Genomic DNA, 23,128 nt, shown 5'->3' with positions numbered 1-23,128 from the left:
TTTGTGTTTTGGAGAGCGCATGACAAGTCTGGCGTGAGGGGCCAGTGGGGCTCAGCGGTCACAGGACTGCTCAGGAGACAGAGGCACTGCCGGCCACAACCCCCTGAAACGGTGTGGGAATGGCCTGAGTCTTCTGTGGGCACAAGAGGCCGTAGGGCCTGGAGGTGAGGGCCCTGGGAACCCACCCACAATGGAACATCCAGGAACGAAAACCTCCAATAAGTAACAGCCCCACACATCACCACCCTGAAGGGTCTCAAAGCACTTCCACAACCACAGTTCCTGCTGGGCCTTGTGAAAGCCCCATGTGGCAGGCAGGGCGGGGACCACCCATATTTTATCAATGAGAAAACTGAGGCCCAAAGCTGGGACGTGCCCAGCCAGGACCAGAACCCAGGTCTTCTGACGGGAATGCCAAAGCTCTTTCCACAACACCTCACGGCTGCCTCCATGTCTCTCTCTTCTCCATCAGTCACTGGGCCTCACCTGGGACCCTGGGGGTCGTCAAGGATAGCTCTGCCAGGCTGTTGTGACTTTAGGAGAGTTGCTGTGTGACCTGTCACATCCTCTCCTGGCATTGTCCCTGTGGTCACTGGACAGCGGCCTGGGCCCTTGCCAGAGGGCAGCGCCTTGGGGAGGTGTTTGAGGGAGATGAGAGGTGACAGATCTGAGGTGCTGGGCGAGCTGTGGCCAGGACTCCAGGAACAATGTTCTGCAGAGGGAATGCCAGGGATCATCTCGTTCCACCTTCCCTTTCTAGACAAAGAAATCGAGGTTTTGAGAAAGGTAGTGAATTGCTCAAAATCCATACTTAGTGTTTCCACATAGTAGGTGCTCAAAAATATTTGTCCAGTGAGTTCAAGGGCTACAACCAGTACTTTCTGACGTCAGGCCCAAGATTCTAGCCACACAGCCTTCCTCAGATGGAGAAAACTGGGAACGAGGCTCCTTTATCCTGAAGACAGGGATAAATCAAATGACCCTGGCTCCGAAGTCAAGGAATCTACCCAAAGCATGAGAGGCCCCCCTAAGAACAAGTGCCCGAGGCAAGGAAATTTCGTATCATGCTCGTCGTTTCTGATAGTCTTCAGGAATTGCCTAGAGGTCCTTTGAACCCTGGGGACCCATTCTCACTCAACACAACATGTTTTCTCAGTTCCTGACTTCCGCTGTGGTTTGCTGGTATTTTCTTTTTTAGAAAAGAGTAGTTGGCAAACAAGATGGGTTGTCATTTCCTCATTTTCAAGCCCCGCTCCTCGTGGGACCCAGAAATCTCTTTCAAGCCCCCGATTGTGCGGGTTCCGGCTGGGCGCCAGGTCTCTGCCCCTCTGCGGGGCTCTTGGATGGCACCCTGCTCTGGAAGGAGCCATGGACCTCTGGCTTTGGTCACTTTGCTTCCTGCCAGGTAGGTGCTGCGGGGAAATGAGGTTTGAACCGGCCTCAGGTCGCGGAATCACTGATGGATAGATTTAGTTGGAAACCAGTCCCGAGGGCAGGACAAGGACAGGGGCAGGGTGCGCTGTTAGGGGCCTCTCCACTCCTGCTGGTGTCCCTCTCTCCACTCCAGACACGTCTCCTGTTTAGCTCAGGTGTTGACTCTTAAGAGCTGAAGACGTCGCCTCTCCCCTGGTTAATATGGGTTCTTAAAGCAAGCGCCTTCAAAGTTCTTTCTTCTTAGCTCTACCTTCTCTTTCTTTGGATCTCTTTCACTCCTGATTTTCAACTTCCGACTCTAAATGAAGACTCTCTAATCCATTCGGTGGCCCTAATCCATTTCCTGAGTTCCATATCTCAATTTACAACTGTCTCCTGGGCACCTCCACTTCCATATCCCACCAAGATCTGAAATGCAACGTGCCTAACACCTTACTTCAAGTTCCTCATTGGTCACCATCCAAACCAGCTACTCTGTCCGTCTGAACTATCTCTGACATCAGCCACAAAATGCCAGAATGGCTTTTTACCACCTCTTCCCATTTATCCGCACCCAGACTTTGACCTAATCAATGGCTAATTCATGTAGTTTCTAGATTTGCACTTACCAGGATGAGAGTGATTACAGCCTCTACTAGAGAGGTGACAGAGGGAATGGAAAGGAAAAGAACACACAGTCATCTCTTAACTGTCTTTCCCACTTCCTCCAACTTGACCTGCCTGTAGCTCCAGATTAATCTTCCTAAAGCTTGACTCTAATCATGGGATTGACCTCCCCAACAAACTTCAATGGGTCCTACTGCCTGCAGAATTCAATACAAACTCCTGCCTTGTGCTCCCGTTATGCTCTAAGCTTGCCACACTCCTCAGCACTTCCAGACAAACAAGACTCGCCTTGAACATGTGCTAGACATTCTTGCCGCCAAGCCTTTGCTCATGCCATTCCTTCTGCCAGGAACATCCTTCCTCTCACCTCCATCTTTTATGGGTACTTCAAAGTCCATCTCAACCTCCCCCTCCTTCTTGTACACTTTCCAGAGTGCTCTATTCTGAATCCCAATAGCTGGTCCCATTCTGCCTTGTATTGTGGGTCAGGTTATGTCCATCGTATGTTGTTATTTAGTTTCCTGAGGGTCAAAATGGTTTTTATTCATACTTGCTTTCTTTGTGATGGCTTGAGTATGGAAGAAAGTCAAATGTTTGTTGAGTCAAAGATTGAAAAGCCATAAAAGCCCAAGAGAATGTTTTAATGAAATATCAGCCTCTGAGAGATACTAGGACAAACGTGAACACAATATGGTTAACTAAACTCAGGTCTGAGAAGGAAGAGGGGTCGGGTAGGAGTGGAAGATCTCTAGGAGTGGAGGGAACCTCACTTATAGCACCACAGCCTGTCCTGGACAATACCACCATTCTAGCTGGACCAGAGAGGTCCCTGCTCTGGGCCCGGTCCTTCTTCATTTGTGCCCATCCCCACAGGATGAAGAGTCCACAGGCCCAAGGGGATGTGCCCACCCCAAATCCACACCTTCACCCCCTCTTCTAGACCTCAAATTCCCTGTCCAAATGACTCTGAGCCCACTTTTAATGACTGTGTGAGTCTCTATCCTGCGTCTTCTATCCTAAGGTGACCCCTTGGCCTATAAAAGGGTGGCCACAGGCGGCTTTTTGCGAAGGAGATGGATGGAGCTTGGACATGCAAGCTGGGTAATCCACCATATGTATACCAGGAAGCTTGTGGTGTGGGCAGGAGCCAGGGGTAAGAAAAAAAGAGGAGATAGAGCAGAGGCTGTGGGCAGGAAGCTTGGGGCCATTTTTCCCTGCACGGCCATGTTTTAGAGAGGACATCGAAGGAGTGTGTGAATTTGTCAAGATAGGGGGATAGAACCTTCTTTATTCAACAGTTCATTAGCTTGATTTATTTTAAAATATTTAGACACATGATATTTGGGCCTTTATTTGTATTCCTGCCCCAGGTCCTGCAAGTGTTAGGGTTGTCCAGGTCCCAGAGCCCAGTACATGAGGCACAAGCCATAGACCACATTACCAGGAGCCCTCAGTGGAGTTCCATAATAAAGCAAGGCAGTAGCGCACAGTGTAGACTTCCAAATCTTTCTTACCTTGACCCATAATAACAATAATACACATACTTGATGTTGTGACCCACCATACACACAGATACACACACACACACACACACCCCTAAATCTTTTCTTGATTCTTTAATATGGGCATGAGTTTTGGGCTTCAGCAGTTGGATGGATGTTGGTGCTGTTCTCTGAGATGGGAAGAGCTTGTGAAGGAAGTTTTTGGAAGAGAAATCAAGAGTTCTTTCCTTTTTTGCCACTCTAAGTCTGAAACATATCTTAGATATTCAAGTGGAGTCCAAGTGAAGATACTAGAAAGGCAAGTCTGGAGCTCAGAGGTAAAGACAAGACTGGAAATACAGGTTTTGGTGAAAACTGTATAGAGTTGGCACTAAAAGCCATGCGAGCAAATGAGCTATTGTGGGAGAGAGAGAGGGAGGACAGAGAAAAGATCAGGCCCAGTACCAGGCCAGGGGTAGCCCAGCCTTGAGAGGTGGGTAGAAAAGAAGTAAGTACAGAGATTGGAAAGGAACAGCCATTGATAGTGTAGTATCAGGGAATCCACGAGAAGAAAGTGTTTCACGATGAGAGGGCTCAGTTTGTCAAATGCTGCTGAGAGGGCAAGTAAAGTGAAGACAAAGAAGTGACCATCAAAGGTAGCAACAAGGAGCATTTTGGTGACCTTGAACAGAGCAGTTTCAGTGGAATGCTGGAGACAAAATTCTGCCAGGTGTGGGTTGAAGAGGACTGGGAGATATGGAAGTGGGTTCAGTGATTTTGATGATTTGTTTGGGAAAGAGAGCAGAAGAGGGTGACAGCTGAAGGGGAAGAAAAGGTCCACGGAGGTGTCCACATAGGCAAGATCAGAGCACGCCTATGAGCTGTGGTGACACCAAGAGAGAAGAAACCAGTGAGGCAGGGAGAGAAGGGATCAATGCAGAAGAGAAGTTCTAAACAAGGCGAGCAGGGGGGACGCTGGATACAGGCGAAGGAATGGCTTTTGAGAAGAGAGGGGACATTCCATTCATTGTGGCAGGACATAGGGCAGACAGCAGGCCTGGACACACATGGGTTAGCGCACGCACAAGTGGGAAGTTGAGTAGGCTTTTTCTCACCCTTTTTAAAATATCCATGCTCCCTCTGATAAACATAAAAATCTCAGACCAGCCCCCTCCTCCAGAGATTTTCCTGGGACTCGAGTTGATAGGGTCCTCATTACCACCCTCACCTCGAAAATCACCGCTACCCAGAGTCCAGAGTCCAGCATCTGTCTCCAGAGCACCAGCCAAGGCCTTGTGGGTCTTTACCTTATTTTGCATTATGAAAACTACACAGCTCTTTCTTTCACACTCCAAACATATTTATATCCAATTATATATCAAGAGTGACTTTTTACACCACACATACCCCTCTCCCTTACCGTCACCACTGAAAACCGTCACCAATTTAGAGATTAATGTCACTTACTTAGTAGTCTCTCTAAAACATCAGTATCAAACAGAAGGGTTCCTTTAGATACCTTCTAAAGGTTACTTAGTTTCCTGAGGGTCAAAATGGTTTTTATTCATACTTGCTTTCTTTGTGATGGCTTGAGTATGGAAGAAAGTCTTTCTCTCTCCCCAGAATCATTTGGAAATGTAGTATATAACCCAGGATTGCAAAAATTCAAGGGCACCTGGGATGCTTGTTTAAAAATGCAGATTCATAGGCCCCACCCTGTCCAGATATAATCCCCGTGCCTAAGGGTAGGACCAGGTCATCTGCATCCTTGCAAGTTCTTCCCCCTTGAGTCTACGCACACTGTGCTAAGGTCTTCACCAGGAGGTTATATCTACCTTTTCTCTGGGAAATCTGCTTTTCTAAGCCTGGAGGGTCGATTAGAAGCTACTGTGGACTCCGAGGAGAGCTGGGGTCTGGTCACTTTCACATCGCCACTCAGTGCTTCCCTGGGACCAGAGCTCAGCGTACCAGCTGCTTTCTTGTGCTTCATCCATCCAGCGTTTACACAATGAGGGTCTTACTCAGCTCGGGCTGCTGTTACAAAATACCAGAGACTGTGTGGCTCAAACAACACATAGTTATTTCTCTCGGTTCCAGAAACCAGAAGTTCAAGATCAAGGTGCTAGCAGATTCTTGGTGAGAATCTGTTCTCTCAATTCTTGGTGAGGGCCCTCTTCCTGGCTTGCAGACAGCTGCCATCTCCCTGTGGGCTCACATGGGCTCCTCTTGTGCACATGGAGAGGATAAGGACATAATCCCATTACGAAGGCCCCACCCTCATGACCTCATCTAACCCTAAGTACCTTCCAAGGGCCCCACCTCCTAAGATCATCCATTGGGGGTCAGGGCTTCAACACATAAATTTTTGGGGGATGCAAACATGCTGTCCATAACAGAGGATCTGGGCAAGCCAGGGGTTTGCCAGAAGCTCCTCCCTGAGCAGAGTGAGGCTGCTGAAGGTGTCTGCACAGGTGATGACCCCTCTCTGCTCTGTCTTGCCCCTACCCGTTTTACAGCATCTCGCTCTTGGGAAAGCGGCATTCACACCTCTTTCTGGCTGGGTTCATCCAAAAATATTCGTACGTTCACTCTCAGGTGCCAGGCTTTACACACAGGTGTGGGCCATCTGGACACACAGGGGCCTCCCCGCCCCTTGATGGGGTCATTGACTTGGAATGGGTCACCCTTCCCTCACCACGTTCCAGTCACGAGGCTCCCTCACACGTCTGTCCCCCGGGACTTAAAGCAGTGCTGGGCTATTCGAGTGAGGGTCTCCCAGTCAGCACTCACGTGCCTGGCTGGCCCCTCTGTTTCTCCCACACGTCAACACTAGCTACATTTTCTGTCTTCACTCGCTCTGTAGATGTGGCTCCTCTCTAACCTCCTCCACTCTGACCTACGCCCCATAGCTGTCTCTACCTTTAGTGCCATCCACGTTCTTCCGTCTCCCCAGAACGTCCTCCTCAGGTCTCTCTGCTCATCCAGAAGCCTCAAGCTTCTTTTCTTGACTCTCCTCATTTTGCCAAACTCCTTGGAGCTATTCTTAACGTGTGTTCTTGGGATGAATTTCAGGATGTTTGTGACCTTCTCTACACCCCGTAAACATGCCATGTTCTCGCTCACATCCCAGCCTGTATGGAGGCTGTTCTCACTGTCTGGAAAGGTCTCTCCTCCTCTGCCCTTGTGCCCGCAGCCCTACGCCAACACACACGCTTCACCCTATGAACCCTTTTCCCAGAAACACGCAGACAGTTATTGAGACCCACTCAGTTGACAAGCAACCATGCCTGGCCTTGCCCCCTTCTCCAGCTGGCTCATGTGTTAGACCTGCCTTCTCTCAGCCAAAGCACAAGCTTTTTGATGTCAGGGACTCATGAACCACATCTTTTATTCCTCCCTGCCTCACATCCTCCTCCCACCCCCAGGACACATACAGTGTGCACACCCCGTGCACACACGTGCACACACTCATATCCACCCTTACTTTCCCTCTATGTCCCTACTTCAGTGAGGATAAGCATCATTCTCTCAGTTGCCCTCCATACGCAGTCGTTCAGGTCACAAGATGCTACTAGACATCACTTCTTCCAGAAAGCGTTCCCCAAACTCCACATCCCTCTCCTACAGCTGGGATCAGGTGCCCAGCTCGCCGCTTCCCGGGAGCCTGTGTGTCTCTGTCAGGGGCTTATGACACTGTGCTGGAGTGGCTGTCTGTTTTTCTCACCCTCTGTGTGGGGAGGATGCTAGCTATCTTACTGTCACACGAAAGGCAATCCATGAATGCCGCTGAGCAACTTAACACAGAGAACGCAGGGCGAACGGCTGTTCTGGCTGAATGGACCCAAGCAAAGCAAAGCTGGACAGAAAAACCTGTCGCGGCAACACTGCGCCATGCCTCCCAACGCCACACTGAAGTCACTTAGGGGTTAGGTGCTGTCGGGGCCCCACAGCATATTCTCTCTCCTTGGAGTGGGATAGTGGTTTTGACTATATTCTCAGGGGTGGTGTCTGGGACCTTATGGGTTTGAGTTTGGTGGTGAGGCTAACGGTTATGTTAAGGCCTGGGCTGGGGAGAGGTCTGGCTGAGACACGAGCTTGGGCCTAGGGCTGTGGATGGACGAAGAGCTGGACTGAGGACATAAACAGGGGTGGGTGAGGGAAGAATCTGCGGATGAGGCTAGGACTGAGGTCAGGGTAGGGCTGAGGCCAAGGGCTGGCTGAGGCCTGGGCTGATGACGGGCATGCGACTAGATCTGGGGATGAGTGTGAGGTCGCTGAAGGTGGGATGTGGCTGCAGATGGGGCTTCCTCTACATTAACTTCGTCTCCCTGCAGTATCGGGCGCTCTGAAGATCCTCCCAGAAGTCAAGCTGGAGGGAACGCTGGGCGGATCTGTTACCATCGAGTGCCCACTTCCTGTGACGCGTGTCAGGTTATATCTCTGCCGGCAGATGGCTGGATCTGGAGCATGTGCCACCGTGGTGTCCAACAGTAACTTTGTCAAGAAAGAATACAAGCACCGAGTCACCCTGACGCCATGTCCAGACAGGAATCTGTTCCTAGTGGAGGTGACAGAGCTGACCAAAAGTGACAGTGGAGTCTATGCCTGTGGGGCGGGCACGAACACAGACCTGGGCAAGACCCAGCAAATCACCCTGAATGTCAACAGTGGTAGGTGCCCCAGCTGATGGAGGCTCAGCCCACCCAGAAAACGCTTCCACTCAGGAAGGCTGGAGCAACCATCCCACTGTAGCAGTCCCTCCGACTCTTACGCTATTGCCATATTAGCTAGTCCAATGATAACTGGGATTTGTTGGTTGAAACCTCATAGAGTCAATTAACTTCATGGCCCACAGAATTTTCTACCCAAACTGGATGAAAGGAACAAGATAATGCAATAACCTTTGGTTGCACTGTATACCTCCTACCTAGAGCTGGGTGGGGTGGGCGGTTGAGATTGAAGAGAGGCTCTGAGACTGGAGGAAATTGGAAGAAAAGGACATAATTGTCCTGTATAATTGTCCCATGAGAAATATCAGGGACAAATATAAAGGAAAGGTGGTCATTTTTCAGGCCACATTTGTAGGCCAAACTTGTGACTTTATGATCCGACCCTTTCCTTATTTCTGCTGACCTCTGCCTTCCTCCTTCTCCCCACTGACTTCCTCACTCATAAGCAGCACTAATTCAACAACCTGGAATCTCAGTGGCCTCTGACGGTCCCGCAGGGAATGTTGGCTGGGGTAGGGTGAAAGAGTATTGCCTTCAGTGAAGCCTCCAGCCTGGTTCTTTCCCTGCTCCTCTTGGTGGACCCCACCCTCGTCCCCTCACTGCCATCCACCCTGGCTGAGTCAGCTTCAGCTTATACCACAGTCCCTGCCCCAGGCCTCGGCTTCCTCCTAGAGCCCACCCATGTGTTCCTCTTGCCTCCAATAGAGTACGAGCTGCTCTGGGAAGAGGAGTCGATGCCTGAGCTTCCACAATGGTTTCGTAGATTTCTAAACATGCCAGTACCTCCTTGGTTCCAGACGCCTGCACATGCTTTTGAATTCACAACCAAAGGTCGGTTCACCAAAGCTAGGGTAGGAGAGGTGGGAGAGATGCTGGGGCATTGTGAAAATTGAGGAGGGGGAACCCCTTCAGTTCATAGAGGGGTTGGCAGAGCAGAGCTCAGTCTGAGATGTGTATTTCCCTGCCTTCAGAGGGGGCAACTCCCGGAGATCTGCCTTCTAGCCTTCAAATCCATGGACACTCAGCACTAGTTGCAGAACTCACACATCACCAGTGGGCGGCAGCACAAGCAATGAAGTTTGTGCTCCATTCACAAAATCCAGCTCTTTGGTGAATGACTGCGGAAACAAGACTGGGCCACTGTCCCAGCCAGAGGTCGTCATGCCTCCTGCTCCGCATAGGGCTGTCTTCCACTCGCTGGCATACAGTGACTTTGACAACTCTATTTTGCAATAAAAAGATTAATGATAATTATATTGATGAGACCTTTACATTTCTCTATCATTTTCCAGTCTTAAATGCGTTTTGACATGCCATATTTCCAACATATGCTCACATCTATCCCGTGAGGTAGATATACTGATGAGCCTTTTTACACTAAAGGACCCTGCTGGGTGCCAAGAGGGACAGGGTAACTGAGCTCATCACATACCCAAGGTTGTGGCAGACAGCTGTGGGATGGGCAAGGAAAGACAAGCACACAACCACAGCACAAGGCAGAGTGGGGACTGAACTACAAACAAGGCCTTCTCCACGCTCTGAGGAGGGCAAGCACTTCTGCCTGGGAAGTCAGGGAAGGCCTCCGGGTGTTTGAAGCAAATAAAGATAGAATTTACTAGGTGTGGATGGCATGCTAAGAAGGCATTCAGGCTATGAGGACTGCAAGAACAAAGGCAGTTGAGCTAAAAGGGAAAAGTGTATTCAAGAGGGACATGGAGGCCCAGTCCTGCTGGAGATAGAGTGTGTGCACGGGAGGTCACTGTTTCCTGCTATCTCCTACAGTAACCACACCAGCTCAAAGGACGGAGACCCCTCTAGCACACCACTCCTCTCCCACCACCCTAATCACCTACCGTCCTCGAGTTTCCAGAGCATCTTCAGTAGCAGCTGCCAAGCCCACAACCCCCCGGCCATCCACCGCAGCCTCAAAGACCTCAGCTCTCAGGCGCCAGACAGCCAGCTACACCCACCACAACAGGCTCCACAGGCAGAGGTAAGAGGCCTCTCCCATCCAGGAGGGGCTAGAAACTAGGCAAAGTAGTCTAGAGTCAGGAGAGCCACTGAGACCTTCCTGAAATGTCTACCAGTTGAGACCTTTCTTGGCTTTGCCTCTAGAAGGCCACTGTGAAATACACTGCCTATGAGTATAGCACTCATTAGTGCCATTAACAAGAACACACTCATCAATGCCCCAGCAGGATTCCTGTAGAAGTGAGACCCAATCTTTCAGTCACTCGGCATTTATTCAGATCTGTTTTGTTGGGGAAGAACTAAGCAAGAATAAAATTAGCTACTAAACTGTCAACTGTTAAAATTACTTTCATGTATCTTCTACTTTTTCAATGTGGCTACTAGGAAGTTTAAGATCGTATAGGTGGCTCACACTGCATTCTGTTGGACAGCACCAGTCCAAAGGCTGGCGTGCAACCCAGGCCAGTGCTGCAATGGACAGCATTAGAGCAGACTTCAGAGAAAATCTATAATAATTGGAATTACTTTTACCTAAGCAAAAACAAACATGGTAGTTAGGAAAGGGACCTCCAACATCAATTGGGTTTTATCGATGAGGAAATTGAGGCCATGAGAGCTAAGCAGTTTCAAATAGAATCAGAACTCCTGACTACTAGTTTAGAAAATTACACCAGCCTGCCAGTGAAGAATTCAAGTCAATTCGACCAATGTTTTCTTAGTGTCTACCACGTATGAGGCATTGTTCTATGTCCTGAAAATGTAAAAAGACAAAAACATGCAATATCTGGATCTTATTAACTAATGCAAGGCTGACTCTGATAAGGGTTGTAATGGGTATGAACACAAGAACTGGGGACAGAGAGAAACTTAATTCTGGTTTACCATGATTGGGGAAGACAAGAGGATGTATGCACCGACCTTTGAGGAAAATAAGATTTCAATATGTAGAGAAAATGGAGGGGAGACCTTTTAGGCAGAGAGAGCACCACGATAAAAAAAATCCTCTTTTCCACAGTTATAAGAAACTAACCCATTTAATATTTGCGATAATCTTGTGAGGCAACTGAGGCACAGAGAGGTGGAAGGGAACTGACGTTTACCGACTGCTGCTATAGGCCAGGCGCATTAAGTTCTTTACGTCCACTATTTTGTTTTATCCTTTCACAGTTCTGTGCAACAAGTTTTACTATACCATTTACCAGGCCTCAGAGAAGTGGGGAGACTGGTTCATGACTGCACAGCCAGTAAAAAGCTGAACCTCAGTTTGAATGCAGGTGTCCTGACTCCATAGACAAGGCTGTTTTGGGGGAAGGGCAAGAATTGTGTTAACAAATGGACAAACCTGTGAGTAATCTCCAGAAAAGTTGGCCACTCGAGAGTGCTGCCGTCAACCTCCCTCCCTCACTGACCTCTTCCTCCTCTCTCTCTCTCCTTCCTCCTCAGAGGCTTCCACCATGGCCTGGGGTCCGGAACGGAAGAGCAAGGATTTCACATCCTGATTCCCACCATCCTAGGCCTCATCCTGCTGGCGCTTCTGGGACTGGTGGTGAAGAGGGTCATTCAAAGGAGGAAAGGTGAGCAGCTGGGGGCTCGGTTAGCAGAGCTGAGCTGCCCCAAGAGCCCAGAGCCTCAGGACCCCGGCTGGACCTCAGGGACGCTGAGGGGCTTTAGAGGAGCAGCCTGGGCTACGGGGAACGAGGGATGGGCGTCGTGGTCTGGAAATGGGCGTCAGTGGTCTGGAAATGGGGACAAGAAGGAGAGCGGCCAGGGCTCTCTGGCCTTCAGGGGAGGGCAAGGCTGTGCCGCATACACTCTGTGCAGCTACACGGCAAGGGGGACGGAGACAGCCTCCAGTTTCCGAAGACCCAGGGCGAGGGGGCGAGGCACGGGCCTCTGACGCCATTCTCCTCTCTTTCCCTGGGACTCCGTCGAGAAGCGCTCTCCAGGCGAGTGCGCAGACTGGCCCTGAGGATGCGCGCCCGGGATGCCTCGCAGCGGCCCCTGTCGCAGCGGCCCCGCGTGTCGCCGCGGCCGCGCTCCCAAAACAACATCTATAGCGCCTGCCCGCGGCGTGCTCGGGCGGCGGACCAGGCGGGTGAGCAGGCGCCGGATACGCGGGGAGCGGGAGGTGATGGGGGGAGCGGGAGGGGGATACGCGGGGAGCGGGAGGAGGGCGGGGAGCGGGCGGGGGATACGCGGGGAGCGGGAGGAGGGCGGGGGAGGATGAACGGGCGGGGGATACGCGGGGACCGGGAGGAGGGCGCGGGGGGGGGGGATGAACGGGCGGGGGATACGCGGGGAGCCGGAGGAGGGCGGGGTGATGAGCGGGCGGGGGATACGCGGGGAGCCGGAGGAGGGCGGGGTGATGAGCGGGCGGGGGATACGCGGGGAGCGGAAGAAGGGTGGGGGTAGGGGGGATGAGCGGGAGGTGGGCGCGGAGGCGCGGGGAGCGGGGGCGGGCACGGCTTGGGCACCCAGGGGCGTCCCGCACCGCCAGCTCCTCCTCCCGGGGCTCCGGGCGGGGCTGGAGGCGGGGCTTCCCCCGGCCCCGCCCTCACCTGGGCCTCCGGGTTCCCCTCAGGTGACGGCAAGGCCCGCCTCCCCGACCCCGGAGCTTCGGCGGCCTCCGCCCCGCCCAAGGTAAGCCCGCCCCGCCCCTGCTTGCAGCCGCGGCCGGAGCGGGGAGGCGGGGCCCCGCGCGGTTCCCGGAGCTGCCGCTCCGCCGAGGGCGCCGGTTCCCCAGCGGCTCCTGGGCCCGGCGTCGGCAACGAGGAGTATGTTTCTGGTCTGATGGTGTCGGGAGACTGCCTGCCGCCAGTGTGGCAGACCTGCTTTCCGGGCTTGCAGCCAAGCATTCCTCACGGGAAAGTGGGTGCTGAGTAGGGGATGATAGACGGCGACCATGCAAATACGCACGGGCTTTCCTGTGGAAGAGATTCGATTTTAGGAGGTCTTAAGGGGTGGATCCACCCAGTTTCACCTTACTCTGAGGGGAACGTTCGAGTAAACTCTAAGATGAGAAGAGGTAATTTGCCCATCCCCTGAGGCGGTTAAGCCTGGCCTCGAGGATGACTTAGTGGACGTCAAGATGTAGGCAGGATTCAACGCCTTGGGTGAGGAGGATTCCTCTGGAAATTTAGGAGTGGGCATAGGGAACTCATGCTTCTGTCGATGGCCATTGGCAGTTGGGCGAAAAGCCTTTAAACTATCCGTTCATCTTTGTTTTCCCAAATTAAGAAGAGAAAACGCTTTATTCTCTAAAGTAGCCCACAGTAGCTAAAACACTGTGACCTCAAGAACCAGGAAAACCTAAGTGTGGCAAATGTTGCTGTTTTAATTATGGTGTAGACCAAGCTAATGCAGCAAACCCTAGGCCACAGGCTCACAAGATGGAGGTCTGTTTCCTCTCCAGTGAAGGCAGGGAGCCAGGAAGCAGGGCCTGAGCCGCCAGGTCATCCAGGGACTCCAGCGCCGTCTGTCTGGTGGCTCCACCATCCCCTGGAGTCTTGCTTGGTCCGCAGTCCGTGCTCAATCGCAAGTGCCATGTCCGCAATCCAGCCCACAGGAGGGAGAGAGAGAAAGCTGCTTCCTTCAGACCATGACCCTGGAGTTTCACGCATCACTGCCACTCGCGTCCCGTTGGCCTGACTTAGTCATGGGGCCACACCTACCCTCAAGGGAGGCTGAGAAAGGCTGTCCCTGGCTGGGCAATTGTGTGCCTTGCTAAAAAGGGGAGAGCGATGCCCAGCAACAAGTAACGCTCTGTCACAGTCCCCTCCAGCTGCCTGAGCTCGCCCTGCCCACCTTTGCCAGAGGAGGCCCACAGGAGCTTACTAGCTCCAGCAGGACCCAGCCTCGCTACCCTTACACGGGCCCTTTTCTTTTGACCTCCCCTGTGACCCCACACGCCCCTCCCTGGGCCTGTTGCTCGCTCAGATATTACCCTTCCTCCCTGCTTGAAACTCTCATTCCCACTGTTAGGGACTAAAATCTTAATGGAACAAGTTTACAACAAGGTGCCTGTGATTAATAACTGAATATTTTAGACTTCGTAGGGAATATCTTAATTTCTTAAGCCAAATAAATTTATCTCAAACGATGAACTGTAACAGGCAGTCGGAGATGTATTGTTGAAGCAAGCTGCTGCTCATTTCCCTTCTGGTAAAGTACAAAAAGTAACATTTCTTTCAATGAGCACTTACTGAGTGCCTACTATGTTCAGGGGGCTGGACTTCCAGTTCTCAGCACTTGGGTGTAAATATGTGACTCTCCCTACAACAGCCCTCTTGGGTGGATGTTACAATAATTGTGTCATGTTGGGGTCGTGACACAGCCTTATCCTCTGAGGACTGACCCACCTTGAAGGCGGATTATCCTGAGGTTTCTGTCTGGGGAAGGGGAGTTCCACTGGCCCGTGTGGCCTGCCACTTTGCCCCCCTCCACCACCCAGCCCCTTCCCGGAATGCACTGTCTTGCCACGTCACGGCCTCTCTGAGCCCTTACAGAGGTGCAGGGCGTGGCTCGCCCTGCTTCTGAATGACTCCCTAAGAAGATGCATATTTACTCGATAAGTCACCCAGAGGGGAAACTCCGGCAGCTGGGTCACCTTCAGACCTGTGCTTGGCCACGTGATTTTAGCCTGCACCCCATTTAAGGCACTTTCTGCCCACATTAGATCTAAGTGTTTTCTGGTGATGCATCTTTGGTTGTTCCCAGGTGTCTGAAGCTCCCTGGCCCCAGGCCTCGTCTCTGAAGAGCAGCTGTGAGTATGTGAGCGTCTGCCGCCAGCCTGCAGCCATGATGGAGGACACCGGTTTAGAGGACTACGTCAACATTGCCTGCCTGACTCACCTCTCCAGCTGTCGCCCTGGGCCCAGACCTTTGTGCCACTGAGTCTTGTGTGTCCGCTGGTTTCCAGCACCTGCTCAGTATGTTTTTGGAGCCCTCATTACCTCCCACATCCCTCCTTGAGTCTCGTTCCTGTCTGACTGCCCCCAGCATAGCCCTCTTGAGTGGATGTTAGAATAATTGTGCCATGTCGGGGTCATGGCACAGTCCCCGCTGCTCTTCTTACGCACCTTTGCAGCCCCATGTGGTTTTCAGGTGGGCTCTGGGCATGCAGAGCGTTTGTCCAATGCCACCTGCTTCCTTTCCAAGCTGTGTGACAGGCTGTGGGATTTGCAGAGGGTCTTTGCTGCCCTGGCTCTAGACCATGTGGCTCGACCTTGGGCTAGAGCTTAGGCACAGCTGTTGCTTCTGGAACCCTCCCCAGGCTTGGGCTTCACTCCAGTAGAAGGCCCCTGGATTGCATTGTGAGGACACGCCTCAGCCCATGAGCTGAGAGGGGGCCTGGTAAACACCCCTGTCAACATCTTTGCCCTCATCTTAGGGCCGGCACTTACTAGTGAGCTTCTACTCATCTTGAATCTTACGTTAAGGGCAATTAATTTTGATGTGATGAAGAGTTCTAAATTTTCAGAGCTGTGCTTGTTAGTGTTAGTGTTATGTGTGTATATATATATATATATATATCTCCCTAAATCCTCTTTACTCTCTCTCCTCCCTTGATGCTGTTAAGTACCCCGACCCCAGAACTTCTTGTCTTTTAGAAATAGAATCGGTTTTGTCATCTCTTTACCCTTCTTCCATCGCCTAGCACTGATATTTGTGCACTCATCATTTTTTTTTTATTTTTAAAAGCCCCCTAGTACATAGTTGTATATTCTAGTTGTAGGACCTTTTGGTTGTGCCATGTGGGATGCTCAGCGTGGCCTCATGAGTGGTGCCATGTCCATGCCCAGGATCCAAACCGGTGAAACCCTGGGCCGCTGAAGCAGAGTGTGAGAACTTAACCACTCGGCCACGGGGCCAGCCCCTGTGCACTCACCTTAACATTGGTCTATTTTAGCCATCCAAAACCTTTACATCTCTCTGCTTTCTGAAGTGCACCTCATCTCTTTGCCAGTTCCAGGTCATTTGTAGCAAGGTGGGGAAGGACAGTCGTCTGGATTCCTGGAGGGCCAGGGCCTCTGCAGCACTTGGATCATGGGAGAAGAGACAGCCCACCTCCTACATAGACTCTTTCTCTTAAGATTTCTGAGCAAAGGCATAGCAGACATTCTATCTTTGGCTTGAAGTCAACTCCAGAGTTCATCCAGAGCTTGAGACTAGAGAATGCCCAGTCTTGCCATGAGGAAGAAGCCCTTTCCCAGACACCCAGCTCAGCCTCACTGGGCACTTGTCCAGAAATAGAAAGGAAAGGCAGCCAGACTTGAGGTCCCTGCCTTTTCTTAGCAGGGAATGTCATCACAGATTGGACAGTACAGCAGTACGATGACACCGCTGGCAGTGCCAGACGGACACTGGCACCTCTCAAGTGGCAGATAAGGGAAGAATGAGTAGGCTAAGAAAGGAGGCACCAAGGGGAAGGGATGGTGGGAGAGTGGGGTGGGGAGTGCGGGCAAGAAATGAAGTGTTCAGTGAGAGCCTGCTTTGTGCTGGGCATTTGGCCCACATCACATCTTTTGTCGTTTGTATTTCAAACGGTGCGCCTCGCCCCCAGCCCAGTGGTCTGTTCCTGCAGATGTCACAACAATGTGATTTCCATGCCCGAAAGTTCAACTTCACATCTCAGCACCCCTCATGATTCCTCAGCAATTCAAAGACAGGCAAAAAATCCAGTTTATTAAGCATTTGCCAAGCGCCTGTCCACTGCCCCATGCAGTGGCCAGGATTGTGGTGGATAAAAGAGAAGCAAGGGGTGTCCCTGCTGCCTTCACAGAACTTACAGTCTCACCAATAAATATGGCATCAGTTAAAACACTGACACGAATTAAATAGAGTTGTAATAAATATAAGAATCTGCTTGTAGATTATTCACAGCATCCAAGGGAACCTTCCGTGGCTGTCTTTGGGGCCACTTAAAGAATGAAGTCTTTGAGGATAAGCCTGGGCCAAGAACGGGGCCCGTGGTCAAGGGCGTGAAGCGCCCAGAGAGCATCACGGGAAGGCGCGCTCGTTTGAAATGACACGGAGAACCAGGAGGGTATCCTGGTCTGGGCGTTCAGGGCTGGTAGAATTTCTCCATCCAGGTCAGGAGAATGTCCACTTCTCCAAAGGCTTTGGTCAGAGCTGCTTCTATGTCCAGCTAAAGGGAAGCGAGAGATGAAGATGTGTCATGTTAGCCACAAGAACAGCTTTCCTTCCCACCACCACTCCCGAAATGGGCCTGATTCGGAATCATGGGCCTCATCCCCTCGGGATGGCCTCTGACGAGCTCACCAGCCCATCGCTTGCTCCCTGCCTCTGTGTGTTGTCTGCTTTAGGAGTGAGGACAAGTGAGCCAGGGAGCATCAGTGGGTAAGGAGCAAGGGAAAAGCGTCTAATCCCAGTGCACAGTGGGCCTGGTCCGCTTCCTGAGCCACTGTACAGGTAAGGAAACTGAGGCGCAGGAGGTCTCTTTCCATTGTACATTATTGCTCCTCACCATTTATTTATAGACTGACGTATCTGTTCCTCAAAAAGCAGTCAGATTGTGTATGTTTTTCGGGGGAGCTGGGGATGAAATTTAGATATTCTTTGCTGTCTTTATTTGGGAAAAGGCAATATAATTTCCCCTAATTTTTTTCACAAACTAGACCATTTGAGCCTTATGGAAAATCCTGCAGATGTGTATGTGGTGGGGTGGTCTCCCTTCTTTCTCCCCCACTTCCGACTCCAATTGCCCAGCTCAGGTACTCAGAAAACTCACAGGGCAAGTCCCCAGTAGTGAAATCATCTCGTAGGGAAATAGAATAGCATTTTAACTTGAAAACTGGCAGAAAAATAGGCCATGTAGTTTGTGGTGCTTATGCAAAGTAAATGCTAATGAATGCAACTATACCTGTGTTCCTGCTAAATCACGTGGCTTTGGGGCAAGCCTGGTGGAGCCACCTGCACTGAATTCTGCATTCTCTCTCTGAGGCACCCTCATGTGACAGTTCAGGCTAGTCTTTGCTGGAGGGGCAAACTCTCGCTCCTAGCCTTGATTACCTGTTTAAATTCTCGCTGGAACAGCAGAAACCGCCTGCGTGCACTCTCACTGATGGAAAACATCTCATTTTCCTGCTGGATAACAGAAAAAAGACATTGTGCCAAGTGCTGGGTAGCAGCAGAGGCAAGCCGCCTCCCGCTTCTTCCCAGTGATGCCAGAGGGGTTCCCAAGGCCTAAGAGGACAGCTCTGAATCCCACGTCCTCAGGTAGCCAATGCTGAACTCCCGCCATGTGGCAGGGGCTGCCTCCTTTCATTCCCACAGCAGTTTTGACAGGTGGGGCTGATCCTCCATGTTTTGTAGGTAAGAAAACTGAAGCCCAGAGAGGCTGACCCCCTTGCAAAGGGTCACCCAGCTGGTTAGAACCAGACCTGGACTTGAACCCAGAACTGCTGGGGTCAGAGCCTGTGCTCTTTTCCATGACACCCACGACTCTCTCTTGTGGAGTAAAAGCCAGGACCAGATAAGGGGAGGGGAGTCTTCTCAAAACGCACTGTTTCCCATGGGCCCCAGTCCCAGCATTGTTCTACTCACACTGGGTCGCAGTCTTGACGTGATGGCAATAAAGTTGTTGGCCAGAGTAGAGAATGACTTCAGGATCCTGAATTCAGCTGCCTTACCGTGGTAGTTTTTGAAGACGGTATCCAGGTAGAACTTCAGCAAGGCTTGGCTGAGGTAACAGCTTTCGGCGTCCTGGGGAGGGTCTGAGTCACTGTGGAGCCTCTGCCCAGCCTGCCCCCCCAGATGAACAACCCACATGCTACATGAGGCAAGAGATGCACAGTAGAGGCAGGGATCTCCTGGGAGATGCTGATAAACGTGAGACCTGGAGGAGCCTTCAGGGGCCACGCAGAGCGGTGCCTTTGTTTTACGGGAGGAACTGCAGACCCGGAGAGGAGGGACCTGCCCAGGGTCACACAGCCAGCCTGCGGCAGACACAGCCTAGCTCCCAGGACTCCTGACTCCCCATCTGGTTAATGTGCTTCCTTCTAGATCACATGGCCTCTCTCGTAGCTCTGGGAGGTGATGGATCCTGAAAAGCCCCCAGAACTTGATGGTTGGAAGTTGGGAGGGACAAGGACTGGAAGGAGGAGGAAAGAAAACCAACATCCTTGAACTCAGGGATTGCACTCTCGCCCCTCAAACCCACAGAGCAAAGCTCAGCACCTTTCAGGGATCAGGGCTGAGTATGTTTGTGCTCACTGACTGACTAAATGGGTGATGAGAAGACAATAATGGGTGAGAAAAAAGGATGGAAATGGAAGAGACCTAAGCAGATGCCCACTGGACCTTCCCAAGCAAAAGAGAGAGAAAGATGGATGGCAACTCTCTGGCTAAATGGAGAAAGATGTTTACAAGCCTTAGTTCCCTCCCACGCTGTGTCGCCACACGCATACCCACAGAACCCAAATACAGTGATGACGACCCCAGACGTTGACTTCTCCGGCTCAGTGCCCAGCCCTGTCTTGTGTAGGCTTAACCCAGGGAGAAGTAAAGGGCTTCTGTCAGCCTCCCCTAGGCAGCCCCTCACCCCCACCCACAGTAGGCCAGCCACAAAGAGGGAAGCATCCTCCTTCCCCAAGGTCTGATTACCGAGACGTTCTGCAGGACCTCCTTCCGCAGCAGCCGGACGCCCGTGATGTTATCCTGAGCTTGCTTCGGGGACAGAAAGAAAAGATGTCTCCAGGTTGGGGGTCAGCACAGTACCCAACCTTGCACGTTTGTGCTGCTCCCCCACACCCCTCCATTTATCCAGTCTGTGAGATCTCAGAGGCCAGAAGGACCACAGGAGGACCCAGGAAGGGCTGGGCTGAGCTGGCCTCTGGGGTAGGGGTACAAGTTTCCAACCACAGAAAGTCACTAATCTTGGTCCCCAGGGGCAGACTGAATCCCAAGAGTTCTTAGAGCCTGAATGTGGGCTTGATGAGAGCCCAGTTTGATTCCTTGGTCACTTGAGACAGGAGGAAATAAGCCTATTTGGCTTAGGAACCACTAGGGGCAGGATTTTGCCTCCACGTTCCCAATGGGGGGGGAGGGGGGGCAGGTCAGGGGACGTGGGCAGGCTGCACCTCCAAGCTCACACCCTTGGTGCTTCCCCTGTAGCCCAGCCACTCATCCCGGTTCTTCAGTTTGCAGTGAAAGAATCCTTGTGAGGAAGCAGCTTTAGAGCTCATTTGTCCCACCTCTTCATTGTGCAAATAAGGAAACTGATCGGGGTGGGCGGTGGGGGGTGGGGGTTACTGTACCAGTTGGTTTCAAGGTCAGGATCACATCCTGTCCCCTGCCCAGCACTCTCCCCTCTCCCCAGGCTGCCTCATCAAGCTCCCTCTTTCTGCCTTGTGTCTGATCTTCTTTAAGGTGTGGAGAGCAACTTCGAGTGTACAGACTGGAGCACTTTCATGCCCAGGAGATAGCCCCAGTCATGTTTCACAAGCCACCCCATCCCACCTCAGCATTAACCATTCTTTCTACCTTTAGGCAAGGGTTGGGCGGATGGGGACAGACTATCTAGAGCCTGACAAAGCAGTAGGGAAAACTCCCACTGGTCTCAAAGAATTTCCTGTGACTTCCGGTTGGTGGAGTCTCACGTCCCCATGGGACATAGATGAAGCCCGGATGAATCAGGCTCCCTTCCTTATTCCCCTTGGGCTGTGTTTTTTTTTTACTGTAGACTAACCATGTCCTTCTGAGCCTCAGTTTCCTCACGTGCAAGAGGAAATGTGGGCTTGTGATGCCTCTGACTTCACAAAATCGTTGTATACGAAAATGATTAGCGAGGTACAAAGGGCTCCATAATCATGAAATATGATCCTCTGCCCACGGTGACCACCGTGGCTGGGTTCAGAACAACGCTTCACTCACCACGACGTCCTTCACAGCCCGGAAGGCCGCCCACAGTTCCTGGAGAACTACCCCTTCTACTCGGCAGGACCCAAACTGGAACTCTTGGCCCTGGACTCCTGGCCTCTGGCTCCAGAGAAGCAGGATCAGACTCAGGGAGAGGAGGGCAGCCCTCTGCATTGGAGAGCCCATTTTCAGCAAAGGAAGAACCAGAAGGATCCTGCTGGAGGAAAGAAAGCGTCCCACTGAGGCAGGCCCTCTGCCCCAGGAGTCATGTACGCCAGAATAAGGCTCCTTGGCTCTGCCTCAGCCAGCACTGGGGGCACACAGATGGGAAACCTGAGACCACGGTGGGTTCCCAGTGTTAGAATATTGCAAATATGTGGCCTTATTGGGATACACTGGGGCGAGGTGAGGGTCTTTCTGTCCCTCAACCTCCTACTGGCTGATCTGGCTATCTCACTGTCTGCCCTCCCCCACCACGCGCATCCACATCACACACACCCTGCGCCTCCCTCCTTGCCCCAGGACGGTTCTCTCTAGCCAACAACCTGCTAATCAGAATTTGACCAAGAAGAGTGAAGAAATGGGGGGTTATAATGGGCCAAAGAACACGTGTAGGGAGCCCAAACTCGGGAGGATAGAGAGCTTAACCAGGCGTTTGCTAGTCTGAGTTCTGCCCTTAAGCTCAGGCACACTCGGGCAGGTCTTTTCTCTCCTCCCCCAGGAGAAGGCCGTCCCTGACTCCTCATCACACTGGAGCCGAGGGGTCAATCCTAGCCCATAGGGAAGGCACAGACGGTAGGTTAGCGGCACACACTCACTCTGCCACTTCAACTGACCGACTCACTCTTGACTCTAAGAATTAACTTTTCAGGTAACTGAACAAGAGGGAGGAATCAGATTTCCAGATGAGTCACCTTTCAAACCTTCTGGGGCCGGCACCCGCTATCCTTGTCATGCAGGAGCGTGCTTCGAGCCTCCCTGAAAGTCTTCCCGTTCTGTTCTTTCAAACTCTGCAGGCTTTGCCGCGTCTCTTGAAAATTCATCTCTGGGCCTCGTGATCCTCCTGGCCTCCCTCCCATCCAGCCCAAGTCCTTCTCGGCGTTAAATTGGAGAATGCGGTTCTGCGTCCACAATTACATCTTATCCTCACATAAGCACCCTCTGCTGGCCCCCCAGCCCCCCATTCCCACTCATGCGGCAGCCCCACGCTCCAAAGTGAGGTCCTCAGAAGTCCCCAGTCGCTCACCTCTGGTCCTGGAGCTGATGCTTACGGGTTTGCTGTTCGGAGGTGGCTGGCCCCTGTCATGGCGGGGACAGTCAGAGAGGCCCCCTCCCTCAGCGGTCAGGGGTGTAAGTGTGGACGGAAGGTTCTTCCCTCAGCTAGAGAGGTGGTTTCAAAAGTGAAGGTGTGCGGGCAGACAAGCCTCTGTGGAGATTCGTATATATGGGGGCTGGCGAGGGGCGGAGGAAGAGGGGGGAGGTGGAGAAAGGGAAATTGGTCATGCTGCCCTAGAGAATTCCTTCACTGCCTAGTCACCCCTCACTGTAAGACAATGGGCATGGAGAAGGCAACCCCTGAGGGGAGATGAGACCTGGGTCTGAATTCTGGCTCCGCCCCAAGCTGTGCAACCAGGAGCAAGTCTCCTGGCTGCCCTGAGCCTCAGTTTCCACATCTATAAAATTTTAAAAAAGAAGAAACAAGGAAAGAAAAAACTTTATTCCCTTATTTATGTCCTACCTCCTCCAGAGGGCAAGTTTAAGGACCAAATGGGAAGTGACGCAGTGGCGCTTTGTAAACTCTCTGCACACGGAAATCCATGATCACTGTGCAGGGTGCACCAGTCTCCTTACTCCCCAAATCTTCAATAATTATACCTCGTCAGTGATGGGACAGCAAGCCGGAGGCTAAGGATAACCTATAAGTACTTCTCCTTACTCACTCAGGGACAGGAATTTTAGGAGTGTTTCCTGATGTGCAGCCACGCATGACCCCTTCTTGGGTTCAGGAAGAAGGAAGTGTGTGCATGT

General features: G+C 51.9%; 2 protein-coding genes across 2 annotated transcripts; one reads left to right on the top strand and one right to left on the bottom strand.

Annotated features, from left to right (window-relative positions):
* The first annotated feature begins 1,219 nt into the window (after positions 1-1,219).
* FCMR (Fc mu receptor) lies at positions 1,220-17,042 on the top strand. The gene is made up of 9 exons (XM_070591378.1): positions 1,220-1,405; positions 7,856-8,191; positions 8,957-9,082; positions 10,034-10,244; positions 11,666-11,796; positions 12,159-12,317; positions 12,804-12,862; positions 14,939-15,150; positions 16,188-17,042. The coding sequence occupies exons 1-8, from the start codon at positions 1,369-1,371 to the stop codon at positions 15,113-15,115; spliced, it is 1,236 nt and encodes a 411-aa protein (XP_070447479.1). The 5' UTR covers positions 1,220-1,368; the 3' UTR covers positions 15,116-15,150; positions 16,188-17,042.
* On the bottom strand, positions 16,880-22,516 carry IL24 (interleukin 24). The gene is made up of 6 exons (XM_008510731.2): positions 22,347-22,516; positions 21,116-21,314; positions 19,847-19,909; positions 18,788-18,946; positions 18,254-18,328; positions 16,880-17,369 (listed from the first exon to the last, which is right to left on the bottom strand). Exons 2-6 carry the CDS (start codon positions 21,284-21,286, stop codon positions 17,286-17,288), a joined length of 552 nt encoding a protein of 183 aa, XP_008508953.2. The 5' UTR covers positions 21,287-21,314; positions 22,347-22,516; the 3' UTR covers positions 16,880-17,285.
* Between the last annotated feature and the right edge of the window lie 612 nt (positions 22,517-23,128).

The sequence above is a fragment of the Equus przewalskii genome, chromosome 23, assembly GCF_037783145.1.
Source record: "Equus przewalskii isolate Varuska chromosome 23, EquPr2, whole genome shotgun sequence".
In the NCBI taxonomy this organism is placed as follows: domain Eukaryota; kingdom Metazoa; phylum Chordata; class Mammalia; order Perissodactyla; family Equidae; genus Equus; species Equus przewalskii.
Note: the sequence above shows the minus strand (reverse complement) of the source record. Positions and strands in the feature narration are given on the sequence as shown.

Excerpts from the sequence above, each read along its gene's own strand:
- FCMR (XM_070591378.1), top strand. The coding sequence starts at position 1,369 with ATGGACCTCTGGCTTTGGTCACTTTGCTTCCTGCCAG. Across the intron at positions 1,406-7,855 it reads GTCACTTTGCTTCCTGCCAG|TATCGGGCGCTCTGAAGATC; the intron begins GTAGGTGCTGCG and ends GTCTCCCTGCAG. Across the intron at positions 9,083-10,033 it reads TTTTGAATTCACAACCAAAG|TAACCACACCAGCTCAAAGG; the intron begins GTCGGTTCACCA and ends TATCTCCTACAG.
- IL24 (XM_008510731.2), bottom strand. The coding sequence starts at position 21,286 with ATGGGCTCTCCAATGCAGAGGGCTGCCCTCCTCTCCCTGAGTCTGATC. Across the intron at positions 18,329-18,787 it reads CGTCAAGACTGCGACCCAGT|CAGGAAAATGAGATGTTTTC; the intron begins GTGAGTAGAACA and ends TCTGTTATCCAG. Across the intron at positions 17,370-18,253 it reads TCCAGCGAGAATTTAAACAG|CTGGACATAGAAGCAGCTCT; the intron begins GTAATCAAGGCT and ends GCTTCCCTTTAG.